An 18598-nucleotide genomic window follows, 5' to 3' on the forward strand; every position below is an offset into this window, starting at 1 on the left:
TTTAATACCTACAGGACCACAGGAAGCACAAGTTTGGGGGAAATAATCAACTTTGGAAAGATGATCTACTTTTGTAAATAAAGTTTTAATGGAATGTAGCCATACCTATTCATTGTCCTATTGTCTATAGTTGCTTTTGTGCTACAATGAACAGAGCTGAGTTTTTGCAACAGAGAGTATATGGCCCACGTAGGCTAAAATATTTACAATCTGGCCCTTTAAGAAAGAGTTTGCTGAACTCCTGTCTAAGACGCTGTCAGTTGAGTTTTCTGTTATTTGTTAACCAAATTCATTTCTAACTGCTTTGAAGGTTATAATGACTAGTAAAATAAAACAAAACAAAATCAAACTAAATAAAAGGTAGTTCAGGCCTATAAGGGAGTATGTAGCAGAGTCTTGTGCCCTGCTGCAGTTGGATTACGGTAAGGTGCTTTGTCTACTCTTGCAGGCAAGACAGCATTTCAGCACAAGGGTTTTTCATGCTCTGCCCTGAGAACTCACCTGTTTGGTGTGAATAACAAACCACTGCCATCGACTGTCCTCGCTGTACTGAAATCTGAGCTCTAAGTCCTGGTTGAGAGTTCGAAGGGGCCCATCCATATCCAGCAGAGTTCCCTGTTAGAGGAAAACATTTTATTTGAATTTCAATAGAAACTTAAGTACCTATTATGTGCTGAGCAAAATTAAAGATAAATGACATTGTCCCTAATCCCAAGGAGCCATCACTATTGAGGAGCCATGAAAGTAAATCACTTCAGTTTGAAATAAATGTAATAAAAGAAGCAAACATAGGCCTTTGGAAGCAAATAGGATGGGTGCCTAACTCAGACAGGGAGGGCAGAGGAAGGTTTCTTGGAGTGAGGGACATCTGAGCAGAAGCAGAAATTATCCAAGTTTGTTGTGGTGATTTTTTTCTTTTCTTTTTTTTGGGGGCTGGGGGGTAGCGGGCAGAGTGGAAGGTGATTCCTGGTAGAAGAAACAAGTACACACACTGAAGAATGAGGGAACCTAGCAAGCTGGAGATACTGCAGGGAGAGAGTATGGCTGGAGCCCAGGCTCCAAGGCACAGCATATGGGAAGAAGAGAGGCTTAGAGAGGCAGGGAAGGACCAGATCCCTGAGACTTTGGTAGGGAACATCTGTGACTTTTGCCTAAACAGCATCTGTTCTTCTTCTTCCTCTTAGTAATGGAGTCTTCACTTCCCTTCAGAGCAACTATCCCTCTTCCACCCTGGCAGTCTTGGTAGTGTCAGGTACTTTGTCCACCAAAGGGTGGCAATGAGCCAGATTTGGACCAAGTGGGCAAACACTCTCTGGGCCCCTCATTTGATTGCAGAGCAGAGAGACCCAAGGAGCAGGTCCTGATAAAGAGTTCCTATTTCCTAGAAACCGTGAGCCCCTTTGGCTTTTGACTTTTCCTAAGCCTATGCTTCACTTTTTCCATCTGAATCCGTGAATGACTCCATATTTTCAATAAATCTCTTCTTTCACTAAAGCCAGAAGTATTGGTTTCTATTGCTTTGCCATCCAAGAGCAGTAACTGTTACAGGTTTATAAAGTCTGTTAAAGAAGTTGGACTTCATCCTGGGGGCAACAAACATTCATTAAAATATTTCAAAGTTAGATAATAGCACCATTAGATTTATATTTTAGGAATGCTGGCATGACAGCATCAGTGTGACAAAACGAACAGGAAACTACTATTTTCAGACACTGAACAACAGATAGTACAGGATTATTAACCTTGAGATAAGGAAAATAAATGAGGTGAGTCCAACAATTATCCCAGAACATTGCATAGAGGTGTTTCCAGGATGTAATGCAGATAGGGGAAACCCAAACAGAGCCCAGGGATCTGGCTTAGTAGAGAAAAAAGAGATAAAAGTTTAAAGTCACGGTTAAAATTTGTGGGACAGGATATGAAAAAGAAGCTCCTTCACAGAGAGAGAAAGAACTCCAGAGAGATCCTCCCTGATACCAAAACCAGACAAGGGCATCACAAAAAAAGAAACTATAGACCAAACTCTCTAATGAATATAGATGTAAAAGTCCCCAACAATATTATAGCAAATCAAATCTAGCAATATATAACAAGAATTATCAACATAATCAAGTGGGTTCACTACAGGAATATACAGTTAGTTTTAACCTGCAAATGTCAATTAATGTAATATGCCATCTTAACAAATTAAAAAAAAAAACTACATGCTCATCTCAGACACAGAAAAAGCATCTGAATAAATTCAGGACCCTTTTATAATAGAAACACTAAAAAAAAAAAAGAAAAAAAAACAGGAATAGATGGGAACCCCTTCAACTTGATAAAGGGCACCTATGAAAACCCTGTAGCTAACATTATCACTTAATGCTGAAAGATTAAAACAAGACAAGAATGTCAACTTTCATCACTTCTACTCAACATTGTACTGGAGGATCTAGCTAGGGCAGTTAGGCTAAAGGAAAAAAAGCATTCGAATTGAAGAGGGAAAATTAAAACCATCTCCATTCATTCATAACGTGATCTTATATAAAGAAAGACTGAAGGAATCTGCTTTAAAAAAACTTATTAGGACTAATAAATTCAACAAGGTTGCAGGATACAAGAGCAACATACAAAAATTAATTATATTTCTATACATTTGCAATGAACAACTCAAAATGAAATTTTTAAAAATCCATTTACAGGAGCAAGAAAAAGAATAAAATACTTAGGAATAAAGTTAACAAAAAGAAGTGTAAAACATATACTAAAGACTACAAAACATTGCTGAGAGAAATTAAAATAGCTCTAAATAAATGAAAAGACATTCCATTTTCATGGATTGGAAAACTTTGTATCGTTAAGATGATAATGCTCTGTCATCTACAGAGTCAGTGCAATCTCTATTAGAATTCCAGGTAGCTTCTTTGTAGAAATTGACAAGATGATTCTAAAATTCATACGGAAACTCAGGGACCCAGAAGACCCAAAACAATCTTGAAAAAGAATAAAGTTGGCAACTATGTGATGATATTGGGAGACACTGATGGTATACCATGTATGGACCTATTGTGTGTAAAGATTTCTTAATAAAAATAGTTTAAAAAAACCAAAACTACAAACAAAAAAAAGTTGAAGGACTCACACTTCCTGACTTCACAACTTAATACAAAGCAATAGTAGTCAAGACATAGGTTCTAGCATGTGGATAGACTATAGATCAATGGAATAGAATTGAGAATCCAGAAATAAATCATGGACGGAGACTTCCTCGGGAAGGCAAGATGCCAAGAAACTCACAAGGAAAGTGACCTGCCAGCACTTCACGCTGCCCATCTGGAAGACGACATCCTGGGTCTTGCCGTCAGGCAGGGTTATGCAGCAGCTGATCTGGTCGCTGCCGACAGAAACGATGGCCTCACAGCCTGGTTCTGGGTAGTCGCAGGTACAGGGATCCAGCTGCATGTACCCGTAGTGCCGAACCTCCTGAGACAGCGCCAAAAACTGCACCCAAACAAACAAGGAGGGCCGGGGAGGGAAAGACTACCTGAAGCAGCTCAGAACCTCATCCAGAAGCGACTGCCATACCATAAAAACACACGGAATTCAGTCCCAGTGAGAGCATCTTTCTCTTTTGGACAATATGCATGAAGATAATGCCCCTTGTTATCTCAGGGTTTATAGCAATAAACCCTGGGAAGTTCATTGTGTGTCCTGCCATGGCAGGGATCATTTCTGACCTGTTCACCTTTATTTTCCTGCTCCTTTGACAGTGCTTGGTACACAGTAGGAATGAAAATGTTTGATAATGAATGAAGGATGAAGAAAACATGGAGTGAATAAAATGAATGAGTAGATATGGTTCTGCCTCAGCCGATCATAACATAACAAAATAAACAAAAAACATAGATTTAAAATGCCCCCTTTAAAAAAACTAAGCTGGGACCTATGAGGGAGGAAATTAGTTAATTTTTACAGGCTGCTTTATAGGATGGTGGTATTAATTGTCAGAGGAAGAGATTTTGGAAATGGCAACAAAATGAGCACAGAAGTAGCAGTTTTCTAAGGAGAGCTCCAGACAGCCCCAAAATGTCTAGAACACTTTTGTGTCATTTTTAAAGTTCAGCTTTTCCTTCTGCTCCTGAAGTGATCTAAGAACACAGGACAGTTGCAGTTTACTCTGTGTCCACAGCATCCTGACCAGTTAATTTCTGTCTAGGGCTTTCCATTTATTTAAAAAATATTATTAATTATTGCATTTAAAGAAGCTGTCATTTGGCTTCCAGCTATTAGCAAGGTCCCACCTAATGGTATGTGAGATGTGTGTGCAGGGACCACCAGCATTCTCACTTTAAAGCATGGTTTAATCTGAAAGAAGACCACCCAGCAATAACTTGGCTCTTTTCTGAGACTTTTTTGGAAAAAAAAAAAAAAAAAAAGTAAAGCTTCCTTTCAAGGACTACATAAAGTGTTATCTTATGAAATGAAACATGCATCTGACTCTTTCTGGTCTCACACTGGATGGGAGAAGTGTCTGAGGCTGCTGCCCTTCCAGGGACATGTCATACCAGCTCACTGTGCTGAGACCTATGCTTCGCTTCGGAGATGCAGTAAGTTGTTGGGCCTCCTGTTGGTGAGTCAGTGGAAAACATCCAAAAGTGTAGGTCGGGAGTACATGGTATAAGGTTTTTTTTTGGGGGGGGGGGGCGGATGTGGGGGGAATAGTGGGTGAGTCTGAGTAATCCTACCACAGAGCACATAGAAAGTAGTCTAATGCTCTTGCTTATAATAGTTCATTACTTACTATTAATGCATATAAAGCTATAATTATTATATTGGTTGGTAACACTAAAATTGCTGCAGTAAACTCTTGGCTGCAATGAGCTAAAAGATGAAAATCTTTTAAAATTTAAAATGAAGGCCCATTTATCAAGAAAGCTGATGATGAACAAGTAACATGCTCAAAATGTCTGCTGGAATTTGCCATTCAGCTGGGGGTATTGGGATAAATGAAAAATTGAAGTCACAAATCTAGAAGAAACATCCACATGAAAAATTAGTTCTTTTAAAAGCACTGTACCAAAAAAGACAATTTAACATGTATACCTGTAGAAGATATGTTTACTTTTTTTTTTCATTTATATTAAGGGTTGCAAAGAGTCAGAATATTTTTGGCTTTAGGAGCTACACAGTCTCTATTGCACCTACTCAACTCTGCGACTGCAACAGAGAAGCCACTTAGACAATACCTAAACCAATGAGCGTGCTGTGTGCCAATAAAACTTCATTTACAAAAATAGGTGGCAAGCCAGACTTGCTCCATGGGCCATAGTTAGCCTATCTCTAATTTAGAGCAAATGACTGTTCCTTTAAATTAATTTCACTCATTTTCTATTTCAAGTTTTCCTACATAAGTACAAAGATTTAATGCTGTTAAAGTGTTGGTTCCATTAGTAGAACTTCACAAACATTTAAATAATGCCAGTTTTATCAGAGCATAAATAGATGATTCAGGAGAAAATCAGTTAATTTTAATAATGGTTCATGTTTTTTCATCTAATTTACCTACTCAAATTTTTAATAGTTTAATATTTTAAAAATAACTATTTTAATAATAATTAGTTTAACCACAATAGCTGTTATGAGTACTATGGTGAATTTCAGGTAAAAAATTCATCATAGAAAAAAATTTGTTTTTGCGGCAATAATACAAATTTTGGTAAAACATAATAGCATGGAAAAATAGCATTCTTACTAAATTAAGAAGTCTGTAGGGCAAAAATATACTTAGAAATTGGTTGTGATGTACATGATTTATAATTGTGTCCAAAATAGCAGCAATAGTGAATGCAACTTGAGGACATTATATTGAACAAAATAAGCCAGAAACAAAAGAATACTGTATGGTCTCTTTTAGAAAATACTTATAAGAAAATCAGAGCCTAGATTGTAAGCTCTTGTAGCAATCACATTGATTCCTGAGCTTAAGTTCTTATTTCTAAATTCTGAGAGCTGTGTTCTGTGTGTATAACCAGGCATTTTCCTGGAACTCTGGGTACCTATGTGACACCTAAGACCCAGAGCTGGAGTTCTGCAGCTCCAACAGTCAGCATTGCCACACACACATCAAATGTTAAAGAAGCCAAAAAAGAGATCAGACTTCAATTAGAGATATGAATGAAGTCAATCTGTTTGGGAAAAGGTAAATGAGAATACATGTAAAGGATAATACTATCTGCATTTTAGAACTTCACCTACTATATGAGACCAAAGGAAGAGAGGTTTATTTTGTGCAAAACCTAAATTTTCTGTAGCACACAACTTAACCTGCCCAGCCAGTTCAGTTAAGCAACCTAAATATATGGAGCCTAGAACTGGGAAAGAAGTCTTGCAATTCTGTATAGCTTAATATTCATATATCCATATAATATTAATATATTCCAGAGTATGTTGGGAGATAACTTAAAAATTGCTGACAAAGTCCCTTGAAGGCCTGGCGAAATAATAGAGAACTATCCAACTTTCCCACCTGGGAAATCCCTGATACTGTCTCAAACATTAGGGACTGCCAAATTAACAGGCCAAACCCTTGATCTTGAGGTTTATTCTTACGAAACTTAGTTCTGTAATGGGGAAGCTAAGCCTATCTATAATTTTGCCTAAGAGTCAGTTCTAGAGAACTTCTTTCGTTACTCAGATCTGGCCTCTCTCTAAATCCAACTCTGCATGTAAACTCTTTACCCTCCCACCTTCCCATGTTTACCTTTCCATGTTGCCATGTCAAAAGTCTCCATGGCAACATGGGAAATGACTCCATGGGGAAAGCCTGGCCTTGGCACCGTGGGATCAAAAATGCCTTCCTGACCAAAAGGGGGGAAAGAAATGCAACAAAATAAGGTATCAGCAGCTAAGAGATTTCAAATAGAGTTGAGAAAGTTACTCTTATGCAAGCTTCAGCTATCTGTGAAGCTATCTATGCAGCTTCAGTATCGGTTAAAATGGAGGTAGAATTCTTAATCACTACAAAAATGTTTTAAAAAACGATTGCAAATGCAAATTACCATGGGATACGAAGCTCCAACAACAGTATTCCTGAAAACCCTAAAGAATACCCAGGGCTCTATCTGAGGCTCTATAAAAGTTTCACTCACTAAGTTTATTTTTCAGAAACCTTAAAATTCTAGAATGTTCTTATGCCCAGAGGCACCAGTCTCTCCAAGAACATCAACCCCCCACCCCATAATATAGATACCCCTTTACAACATGAAGAAGTTAGAATGGTCATTGCCCAAATATCCCTGAAGATTAGGAGAAGGTCAAATGAGAGGAAGGAATTGTAGTAGAAAAGATGGGATTTAACAAATGATTGTGACTACTGAATCACTGTATTGATATTTCTTGTTAATCTCTAGTATATTAAAACAGCTAGAAGGAAATACCTGAAATTATGGAACTGTAACCCATATCATACTTTGACATTTACTCTCATAACTACCTGTTAAACCATACTTTGAAATTTATCACTCTTCTATATATGGTATATTTCACAATAAAAAAAGGTTAAAAATAGCAGCAATATTCTACCCATCAAAATAGAAGCCACGAAAAAAAAAAAAAAAAATAGAAGCCACGGTTGTTAAAATTTGCAAAATTTTTATATGTATGCTGAGTAACTGAACTGAAAAATTTTTGTAACAAAGCTAAAGTGACATACCAAGGGAAAAAACCTACACTGTGGCAGTATGTCCTTTTTCCTTTATTTTTGGCCCATCAAATCAAATTTTAAAATGTCTGAGCCCTTAAAAAATTACTTCTTGTGTATCAACCAAAGTATAAATGAGTCCTTGAAATTTGACTGCATTTTGTTCAAAACAAATGCTTTGATTGTGAATACTGATAAAATCTAAACAATAGAAAAAGACAACACAAAGGCAGAGGGCATTTCTTTCATTCAAATACGTCTTATTTGTCAGGCACTCATATCGCTGGCTAGGGAACCGGGGATCCTTTACAGAAGCTTTAAAAATGGACATCTGAAAATATATTCGAAGGCATAATAGAACATGTGCTCGAAGACAGAGGATGTTGGCTGCCGTATCCAGGACCGTCAGCTAAGAATGATACCAGGTGCTGGGAATACACCGGGCGTTATAAATTAGACACAGTCCTGGGCCTCATGGTGCCTATTGCCTATGTGGTTTATCGCAGTAAAAAGCTGGAAACACCTGAATGTCCAATAATAGGAAATTGCTAAGCTAAATGATAACATAGCCATATGATGGAATACTCAGCAGTCGTTAAAAATAACAATGAGTATCTACATTAAAGAACTTGGCAAAAGCCTCACAATATATTGCCTATATATTTCTTTTAGAAATCTTAAAACAATAAGGCTTTATTCATTTTATAATCAGAAAAATCAATAAAGCTATTCTAATTTTTGTTAAAAGCTCTCCTAACAGTGCTTCATAGGTTTATAAATGAAAATACTGAAATGGTTCAATTCCACTGTTTCTTTAACTCCCTTCCAAGAGATTTCTCATAGTACAATATTTGATTCACCTTTGCTTGATTGTCTTCTTTCTGGAGAGCCTCTAGTTTCTCCCTCTGTGCTGGTGTAGGTTTGGCCCATTCTTTTTCAATGTCCTGTATTGCCTTAAAACAATAAGCTTATAAAATTAGCAACCTTAACAGAAATGAATTAATCTGATAGAAACATACTCATGTGTGAAGGGCTATAAAAACAGACTCAAATGGTTAAATATAAGGATTTAGCATGTTACAAAGATTACTTTTTAATTAGTAAGGTAGGAAGAGATCATTCAATGATTTTGGCACTGAGTCATGACAACACTTGGTAAAGAAAATAAAATTAGTACTTTCACCAAAACACCTAACCAAGTAAATTCCAGTTAGCTTAAAGACTTAAACGTAAAATAAAAAGTTTTAAAAAGTAAAAAAAAAAAAACTAAAGGAAAATAAAGCTGAATATTTTTATCTGATCTTGAGGTAATAAAGGAATAGTCATATGTAATTACATGAAAATATAAAACTTCTGTACATAAAACCCATGAAGAACAAAATTAAGAGGCAAATGAGAAACAAGGGAAAATGACTGCATTATATGTGGCAAAGAGTTAATATTTACAAAAAGTAATGGGAAAAATATAAACATTTCCCATAGAAATACAGACAAAGAATATGTACAGGCAATTCAAAAAAAAGAAATTCCAAATGAGAAATACATAGTTAATGACATTAATAGTCAAATAATTATTTTTTACCTTTCAACCTAATAAGGATTAAAAAATATATAATACTGAGAGCTGGCGAGAGTTTGGAGAAACAGGAAGTTCTATAGAGGACTGATGGAGTTTAAATCGGTACAACGTTCCGGAAGTGACTTGCAACACAAATCTAAAGCCAACTTCAGGAATGATAAACATCAACATGGGAAAAATTTATTCATAAGGTTATTACTGCTATCACAGTATTATACATATATTATACAGTATATATATATGTATAATAATATACTATAGTATCATACTGGGTAAGATTATAATATTGAAAAGTATGCAACTTATTAAAAGAGGCAGTCTGCCTTCCCTGCTCCAGGATCCTTTTCTCAGCGCTTTTTCCCACTCCCTCCAGGCTCCTGGTCTTCCTTCCCTTTTATCCAGCCGGCCCAAGGGAGGCTCTGGAATGAGCTTGCCGGTGTCAGCTCTACACTCAGCCTGCACTGCTTTAACTACTCATGCTGTAAAAGAGCTTTCCATCATTCCTCAGTTACAATGCCAACCCTTAAAGGGAAGACCTCGTGTCCCTCCCCTCAGTGTATCTTGTCCAATGCCTTATAAGCATCAAACACTCATTTCCTTGTCAGTTATCAAACACTTACTTGTACCTTAGTCTGAACATAAGTTTGTATCACCCCGTCGGTGATTTTGGTAGATTGTCCCTTATCTTCAAGAAAAGGAAAGCTGAATACTTTTTTTTTTTTTTGCATGAGCAGGCACTGGGAATCGAACCCGGCCTCTAGCGTGACAGGCGAGAACTCTGCCTGATGAGCCACCGTGGCTTGCCCTGAATACATTTTTGATATTGCCACTTAGGTTGGGTGAAAAGGCTGTGGAGTTTAAAGGAGAAGAAAAATAACTAAAATTTGTTGAGGACTAGTTTAGATTGGCTTTCTTGTTGACTTTTCCCAACTCTCCTGTGGGGTAAGAACAATGACTCCCATTTTAGAGATGGGTAAACTGAGGTTCACAAAGATTGTAATTTTCAAGGCCATTCAGCAAGTGGCAGGATTTGGACTAAAACCCAGGTCTGACACTATACCATGCCCAAGCCACTGCATTCTTATCATGAAGGTAGCTACTCATCCTTAAGGCTTTCTGCGTGTCTCCAATTGTTATCAAACCTGGACCTAAAGACCATATCTGAATGGAGTTGGTTTGAACATGAAGAACTAAATGCCTTTTCTTTTCTATGCCCTATGTTCAGTAAGTAATAACCAAAAGCACATTATTCATTATTAGGGGACTCAAAACTTTGAAACACGGAGATTTAAAAGACCTACAGCCGAGAAAACATACCTGTTTTGGTTTCACTACCTGTGAAAAGGTTTGACCCTGATTATGGGTTCACAATTCATCACTCAACTACACTATGTACTATATGTCATTCACAGCTGGTCCCTAAAATGAGGGAGTCAGGTTTAGAGAGCTTTCAGTATTTTTGAGACAACCCAGCAGTTTACTTTTATATGCAATCTCCCATTTTGCTAATGTCACAAAAATTTCTTAAAAAAAAAATTGGGAGTAAACAAAGTAGGTCTACTGGACCAGCTGACTCCTGGGGCATCATCAGGCACATGTGCTTAAGAAAAATAAAAACTTTGTTAACTATGACAGCACTTGTAAAAGAAGCTCTTCACATTGACTTGTGAAAAGGACGACTGCTTCTCATCCATTCACATATCCTGGGCACCCAGGACACAGTCTCTACCCTTGACCACACAGAGTCTTGTCCAGGAGACACATAGGTAAACCAGTATTTACAGTGCTGGGTGAGAAGTGCTATAATAGAGGAAACGAGCAAAAGGCTGTGGGAGCAGAGAGGGAGGGAGGCCTTTTCTGGGGGGATTAGTCCGGACATGTTTCATGGAGGAGGCCCTCTCAGGGCTCTGGTCCAGGTCCTGCTGACCTTGAGCGCATCTTACAGCTTTACGGAACCTCCACTCAGATTCAGGGAATGATGGTGATGACGACGAGAATGGTGAAGATGATTCTATGAGGAAGGGTTTTTTGAAGACTTTGCCAGGCAAAGTGCTACGTGTTTAGTAACAGTCTGCTAAAGCCAGGAGAAAACTTAGAGACCATTAGTTCAACCTCATCATCAAGGAGTGTTGTGTTCAGAAGGATGAAGTGACTGTTCCAAGATCTCATGGAGAGAGCCAATGGCTCTCTGCAATTTATTGTGCTTTCCATGAAGCCACTGTTTTTCAGCTGTGTGCAGAGAAAATGCCTTCCATTTCTCTCTGGTTTATAACTCCTTAATGCAGATAGATAAAATCACATTACATTATGATGCTGGCAGTTCTGACCTCTCATCACAATGTATTTCTGGAAACCATACCGTATAGAAGACAGTATTGCTCACAGGAATTATCATAATTAGGTGATGCATTCTCAACCAAGGATGTAATATCACATAAACCAGACACAACCAATAATGTATCAAAATGGGAAGGGTACGATAGTTATGGGTCTTTAAAATGGTGGGTTGCGTTTCAGTTCATGTAGCAGGAGCATATACCTGGAACATGATTATACATGGGTCAAGGTATAACATGAAATGAACTCCAGGCTGTATTACAGGTATAAAACTACAGTAGTGAACATTAAACATTTAATAAGAGATAATCTGATTTATTTCCCCTTAGAATTTAGAAATTCTTTATGGAGTGATTTACAAGATGGCCATGGTCTCTTAAAAACCCACATAAGGAAGTAGTAGACTTCGCGTCTTCTTCTACACCATCTATCAAGCTAAAGCATTCAAAATCATTCCACTGACTTTTTTGTCAGAGCACCACAGTTAGGTTTTACTGATGTTTCCTTGTCCCCTTGAAAACATATTTTTGAGTGTGAGCACTGGTGGGGAGCTGGTGAAGAGGGTGGGAGATGGAGGACGGGGTGTCCTGGGGGTGTGTCACAAAGCACTGACCACTTCACTGCTTCCGCCGCACAGTCAGGGGAAGGGAAGGGAGTCCAAACTTCCAATTTTTTTTTTTGGAGGTCAGGTATGTAGGGGGAGAGCCAGGGAGAGGAGAGGAGAGAAGAGAGCCAGGCCTGATTATTTGCAGGGCCTAATGTGAAAACACAGGGTCCCCTGTAAAAACATTATTAAGGTATTGTCGATCCCATGGTGCCAATGCCTTCCCAACCAAAAGGGGGATAAGAATTGTAACAAATAAGGTATCACTGGTGGAAAGAGTTCAAATAGGATCAAGCTTGTGTACTTTTACACAAGCTTCAGCTAGATGTTGCTAATTACTATGGTTTACCAAAACCATTCCTGCCAACCCTAAAGAACACCTAGGGCTTTATCTGAAATTCGACAAAGGTTCCATGCATTATGATTACTTTTCAGAAACTACAACCTCCAGATGGGTTCCTAGGCCAGGTAAGTCCTGAAACCCAGAGGGGCCAGCCTCTCCAAGAACATCAACTAGTTCCATCCCCCTATCCCATATTTTCAACAGTGCTCTCCAACATGAAAAAGTTAGAACAGGCATAGCCCAAATACCCCTCAAGACTGGAAGAAATATCAAAGGAGACGGTGGAGTTATAACATAGAAGGTAAGATTTAACAAATGAGTATGACTGCTGAATCATTATATGATACTTTTTCTTTTCTTTTTTCTTTGATATTTCTTTAGTTACCAGTGTCTTGAAGCAGCTAGAAGGAAAAATTTTAAATTGTGGAACTGTAACCCATATCAAATTCTGGAATCTGTTTTATAACTATTGAGGCAGTGTACTTTGAAATTTATTGCTTTCTTAAATATATGTTAGTTTTTCGCAATAAAAAAAAATATTAACAATGTGATAGCAGAGTAGTAAACCAAGGTCAGGACGCTTCCAAGATGGGACCCAAGGCAACTGTGCAGGTCCCACACCCAGGAAGCCAGCCTGCGGGCAGGTATGCTGCTGCTGGCTCAGGGAAAAAGAAGTTTATGCTAAAATTAGATTCAGGGACCCTAATCTAATTAAAGTGTGACTTAAAATTATCCAAGATGTACTTTCTAGGCTCATGTTAAATTACCCCAGATGAGTTTCAACTGAAAATTCAAAAAGTATCGGTTAAAATGGAGGTAGAATTCTTAATCACTACAAAAATGTTTTCAAAAAACGATTCCAAGAGTCCAGCAGGAGTTAGAAACAGGGTAAGATAATGGGTAATTGGAGCTGAAGGGATACAGACTGTGCAACAGGACTAGATACAAAAACTCAAAAATGGACAGCACAATAATACCTAATTGTAAAGTAATCATGTTAAAACACTGAATGAAGCTGCATCTGAGCTATAGGGTTTTTTTTTTTGTCTGTCTGTTTGTCTTTTTTTCTTTTTTTTTTACTATTATTATTTTTATTTTTTCTCTATATTAACATTCTATATCTTTTTCTGTTGTCTTGCTAGTTCTTTTCCTAAATCGATGCAAATGTACTAAGAAATGATGATCATGCATCTATGCGATGATGTTAAGAATTACTGATTGCATATGTAGAATGGAATGATTTCTAAATATTGTGTTAATTTCTTTTTTTCTTTAATTAATAAAAAAAAAAAAAAAAAAAAAAAACGATTCCAAACCAAAGTGGTTTAGAATATACGGCTCTCAGGCAGTTCTCGGTTACCCTCACCTGTAGGTAGATCAGCTCTCCAGCCACTCTGCAGTCCATCAGCCTGGCATCAAGGGAGGGATCCATATACCTGCATAATTCAGGGGTGTTAACTTATAGGGCATGCTGACAAGCATCAACATTTCTGGCCAGGCACACCTGGGGGGAATTGCACTTGGTTCTACCCTAGGAAGCAAGCCCCCTTCTTCTAACAAGGTCACATCCCTATACTTGCATAGCTTCCATTTTGCTCCTCTATCTTTTCTGCCTCGTTTATACTGCAAGGTAGTATAAATGAACTTGCCTGGTAGACTCTGAGAATAAAGTTGCTCCCCCACCAAAAAAAAGCAAACCACCAACATACAGCTTTCGAGAAACTGTCTGACCCCGTTGTTGGCCACCAGGCCCTGCATTCACCCTACCCCCTCCCACAGCCCCTGGCATATTCATATGCCGTGTACTCATATTCATTTTCACCTCCCAGTGCCGAGTCCACCCTCATCCCTTGCCTGAACTGATCCAGCAACCACCCTGGTCTCAGTCATACCTTTAACCTCACTCTCCATACCCTAGCCAGAGTGGTCTTTCCAGAGTGACCTTTCAGAAATCTCATAGTCCCAGGAGTTAGTTAGACCATTTCATCTTCTCACTTCTAAGGCCCTTCTTGAGATCACCTCTGCTTTCATTTCTTACCACCTATCCCTACATTCCCCATTTATGCTGATTTGAAGCTGTTATGTAGCCCAGAAAAGGCTTTTTTTTTTAACATACACATACATCATTTTACTTGCTAAAATTTATTTATTTCATTAAGTAACTGCTAAGTTTTATATGGCTGGTTAGATTAAAAAACTGGCATGTCTATGAGTGTGTGTGTGTATGGGTGTCATTTTCTCTTTTTGCCCCTATGATTTGCAGCTTGTGCAAATCATTTAAATTACTGTTCTGATAATCTACTGCTATGTAAGAAATCACCCCAAAATTTAATGGCTTGAAATAGGGATAAGCAAACTATTGCCTGCGATCCAAACCCAGCCCATGGCCTCTTTTTGTATACTGTACAAGCTAGGAATTATTTTCAACATTCTTAAAGTGTTAAAAAAAAAAAAAAGAATATGTGATAGAGACAGTATGTGGTCGGCAAAGCCTAAACTACTTGCTATTTGGAACTTCACAGAAAATGTCTGCTATCCTTGGCCTGAAATGACAGTAATTTATTTTGCTCATAAATCTGTAATTTGTGAATGGCTTGCTGGGGAAAGCTCATTTCTTCCCCAAGTGGTGTCAGCTGGCGAGGTTCAAATGCAGATCGGAGGACCAGCTTCCAGTTTGTCTCTCTCACACAGCTGGCAAGTTGGTGCTGGCTGCTGACTGGGACCTCAGCTGGGCCAGAGGGCTAGGGGCCTCAGTTCACCTCCATGTCGTCTAGGCTTCCCTCAGCATCACGGCTGGATTCCTGGTTCAGGAAAGCTGATGACGTTTGAGGTTGGTCTCTCAGCTGGAAAGGCACATGGCGATGTCTACTAACTTTCTCTCCAGGCTTCTTTAATGGCTTCCCCAGGGGCATTTCCTTTATGCATCTCTAAAGGTCTCTGGGTGTGTGGGCTCTGTTGGTTCTAGGCCATGTTCTTTTAATCCATTCCTGTGGGTGTAGACCCACTGTGGATGGGATCTTTTGGTTAGGTTATTTCAATTCGAGATGTGACCTATCTGTAGTAGTTATGTTCCAGTGTCAACTTGGCTAGATGATGGTGCCCTGCTGTTCTGTTGCTGTGGATTTAAATCATTATCATGTGAAATTCATCTATGGCTGATTACATCTACAGTCAGCTAAGGGAAGTGCCTCACACAATAAGTGATATTTAATTAGCTCAAAGAAAAAAAAATTTAATTAGCTGGAGGCTTAAAAGGAAGTCAGAAGAGAAAGAGACAGATCAGCAGAGTCCAGCACAACTCCGCTTAGAGCTCAGAGCCAACACAGACCCAGATGTTTGGAGATGCAGATAGGAATCACTTCAGGGAAAGCTGTTTGAACCCAGAAACCAGGAGGGAAAGCACGCAGATGTCATTTTGTGCCTTCCCATGTGACAGAGAAAGCGAGATGCCTTTCCTCTGAAGAACTGTAAATTTGTAATTAAATAAACCACTTTATCAAAGCAGTGCATTTCTGGTGTATTGCATTCCAGCAGCATTAGCAAACTAAAACACAATCCCACTCAAGGTGGTCTTGATCCTTTTACTGGAGTCCTTTATGAGAGGATAAAGAAAAAAAAAAAACAGAATTTGATACAGAGGAAAGGGGTGCTGTGATTTGCAGATAACAAAAATGATGGAATGGCTTTATAAATGGATAAGGGGAAGATTCTGGAAGAATTGTGAGGAGCTTGATAGGAAAGCCCTAGATTGCTTTGAAGAGACTGTGGATAGAAATACGGATGTAAAGGTACTTCCAACGAAGCCTTAGAAATGATGAATGTGTCACTGCCAATTAGAAGAAAGGCAGTCCTTGTTTTAAACTGGCAGATAATTTGGCAAAATTGAGTCATGGTGTTGGATGGAAGGCAGAATTTGAAAGTGATGAGCTTGGATATCTAACTGAGGAAATTTCCAAACTAAATGTGGAAAATGCAGCCTGGCTTCTCCTTGCAGCATATAGTAAAATGCAAGAGGAAAGGGATAAGCTGAGAACTGAACTCTTGGGTACAAAGAAACTAGAAATTGATAGTTTGGAAAATTCTGAGCTTTTGGAAAATGAGTCCCCAGAGGATAGTGCCCCATGTGAGGGTTTAACCAAACATGGAACCAGCCATTTCAGTATAAGCCAGGACTGGAAATATAGCTACCCAGAAAGGATTTGTAGGAAGTTGTACTGTGACATTTGGAATCCCTATGTGCTGCATGTGAAACCAATGAGTTTTTTGCAAGATCTATATGAAGGGAACCACTGCCAGCTTGGACTAAAAGGACAGATCAATGGAAAAATGACTTTGGTGGCAAAACCAAGAAAGCAGAGGTCTAGAACCAAGAAACCTTGGGTTACGAGAACAGACCTACCTATGCATGTAGAAAGGGTGAGTCTGCCCTATAGTTTGCAGAGGGGCAGGCCTTCTGCCCCATTGTTTAGGAAGCATGTTACCACTTCAGGGTTCTCAGAAGCCTGGTGGAATGAGGCAAGTTTGGCCACCCTGTTGATCAGGAAGAGTGATGCTGCCCCAGGCTTCAGAGAGGGTGGAGTACATGTTCTGGAGATGGCAGAGAGTCCAGCTGCCACTCACATGCTTGAAGACAGTGGGAGAGAGGGCATGGCCATCTCTCCAATGCTTGGGGATGCTGAAGCCCTCAACCCAGGGTTCATAGAGAAGAAGGCTTTGGAAAAGATGGGTATGACAATCTCTCAAACCCAGAGGATAAAATATCATTCTATGGATGATTTTCAGACCTGAAAATCTAATGAAGTATGCCCTACAGATTTTTGGAACTGGTTGGGTCTGGTGACCCACTTTCCTTCCAATCTCTCCCTGTGGAAATGGGAACATTTATCCTATGACTGTCCCTCCTTTGTATATTGGAAGCAGATAACTTATTCTAAGTGTCACAGGGTCACAGCTGGAAGAGAATTTTGCCTTAGGAGAGACCACGCCTGTAACTGATTTTGATGAAACTTTGTACTTAATATTGTTACTGAAATGATTTAAGACTTTTGTGATACTGTGACAGAATGAATATATTTTGCATATGAAAATAACATGGTTTTTTTTTTTTTTTTTGGTCCAGAGGGTGGAGTATGCTGGTCTGAAGCTGTTATATACCCCAGAAAAGGCCATGTTCTTTTAATCCATGCTTGTGGGGTGCAGACCTATTGTGGGTGAGATGTTTGGTTAGGTTATTTCAATTTGAGATATGACTCACCGCACTCAAGATCTGAATCCCTTTACTGAAGTCCTTTATGAGAGGATAAAGAACAGAAACAGCCAAGAGAGCTTAGAGAGAAAAAATCCCTGAAGCTAAGAGAGGACCCATAGAAGCTCAGAGGGGAGGCCAATGGAGCCAGAAACTGAAAGCAACAAAACCCTGGAAGGAAGGACCAGTAGACGCCAGCCATGTGCCTTGCTATCTGACAGAGGAACCCCAGACCGCAGCAGACTTTCTTCAGAGTTGATGCCTTAATTGGGACACTTTCAAGGCCTTAGAACTGTAAATTTGTAGGTTAAAAAATACCCATTGTAAAAGCCAACCCATTTCTAGTATATTGCATTCCAGCAGTTTTAGTAAACCTAAACATCATTCCAGCTTAGTATTCTCCAACTCTCTGGACCTGGAAAAGCACAAGGTCTTGCTTGTTCCCTGACTTATCTGCCTCTCCCTATAAACCTCAGTCCCTGACTCACCAAGGCTGTGTATATCAATCCATTCACTGTGCAGCCTGGGCTTATGCTGATCACTGCTTGGTCAGGTTTTGCTGATACAAGATGCGAAGACCCCTGAGTCTGGGGAACTGGGTCTCATTTAGAGTTGCCCCTAGGTCCTGTAGAGCAACTTACAAATAGCAAGGGGCTCCACATCTGCCCCAAAAGTCAAGAATTTCCAGGATGAACTAAAAAAATTCCATGTGCAAGCATAGTAGCATGCTATGAATTCACAGAAATGGTTAGGAAGGGTGTGTTATGGCTGATCTGTAGCCAATCAAAAGGCAGAGGTAAGCAGAATCA

At 39.0% G+C, this 18598-nt stretch overlaps 1 protein-coding gene across 2 annotated transcripts in view; it reads right to left on the reverse strand.

Moving 5' to 3' along the window:
* SNX31 (sorting nexin 31) overlaps positions 1 to 18598 on the reverse strand; it is a 90792-nt gene that overhangs the window by 14569 nt on the left and 57625 nt on the right. For both annotated transcript variants that reach the window (XM_077163233.1, XM_077163234.1), the window contains 4 exons: positions 13911 to 13980; positions 8542 to 8634; positions 3280 to 3483; positions 502 to 615 (listed from right to left, as the gene is read on the reverse strand). In XM_077163233.1, the coding sequence (XP_077019348.1) occupies positions 502 to 615; positions 3280 to 3483; positions 8542 to 8634; positions 13911 to 13980 (481 nt within the window). The remainder of the gene's footprint in view (positions 1 to 501; positions 616 to 3279; positions 3484 to 8541; positions 8635 to 13910; positions 13981 to 18598) is intronic.

The sequence above is a fragment of the Tamandua tetradactyla genome, chromosome 6 (genome assembly GCF_023851605.1).
Source record: "Tamandua tetradactyla isolate mTamTet1 chromosome 6, mTamTet1.pri, whole genome shotgun sequence".
Classification (NCBI taxonomy): Eukaryota; Metazoa; Chordata; class Mammalia; order Pilosa; family Myrmecophagidae; genus Tamandua; species Tamandua tetradactyla.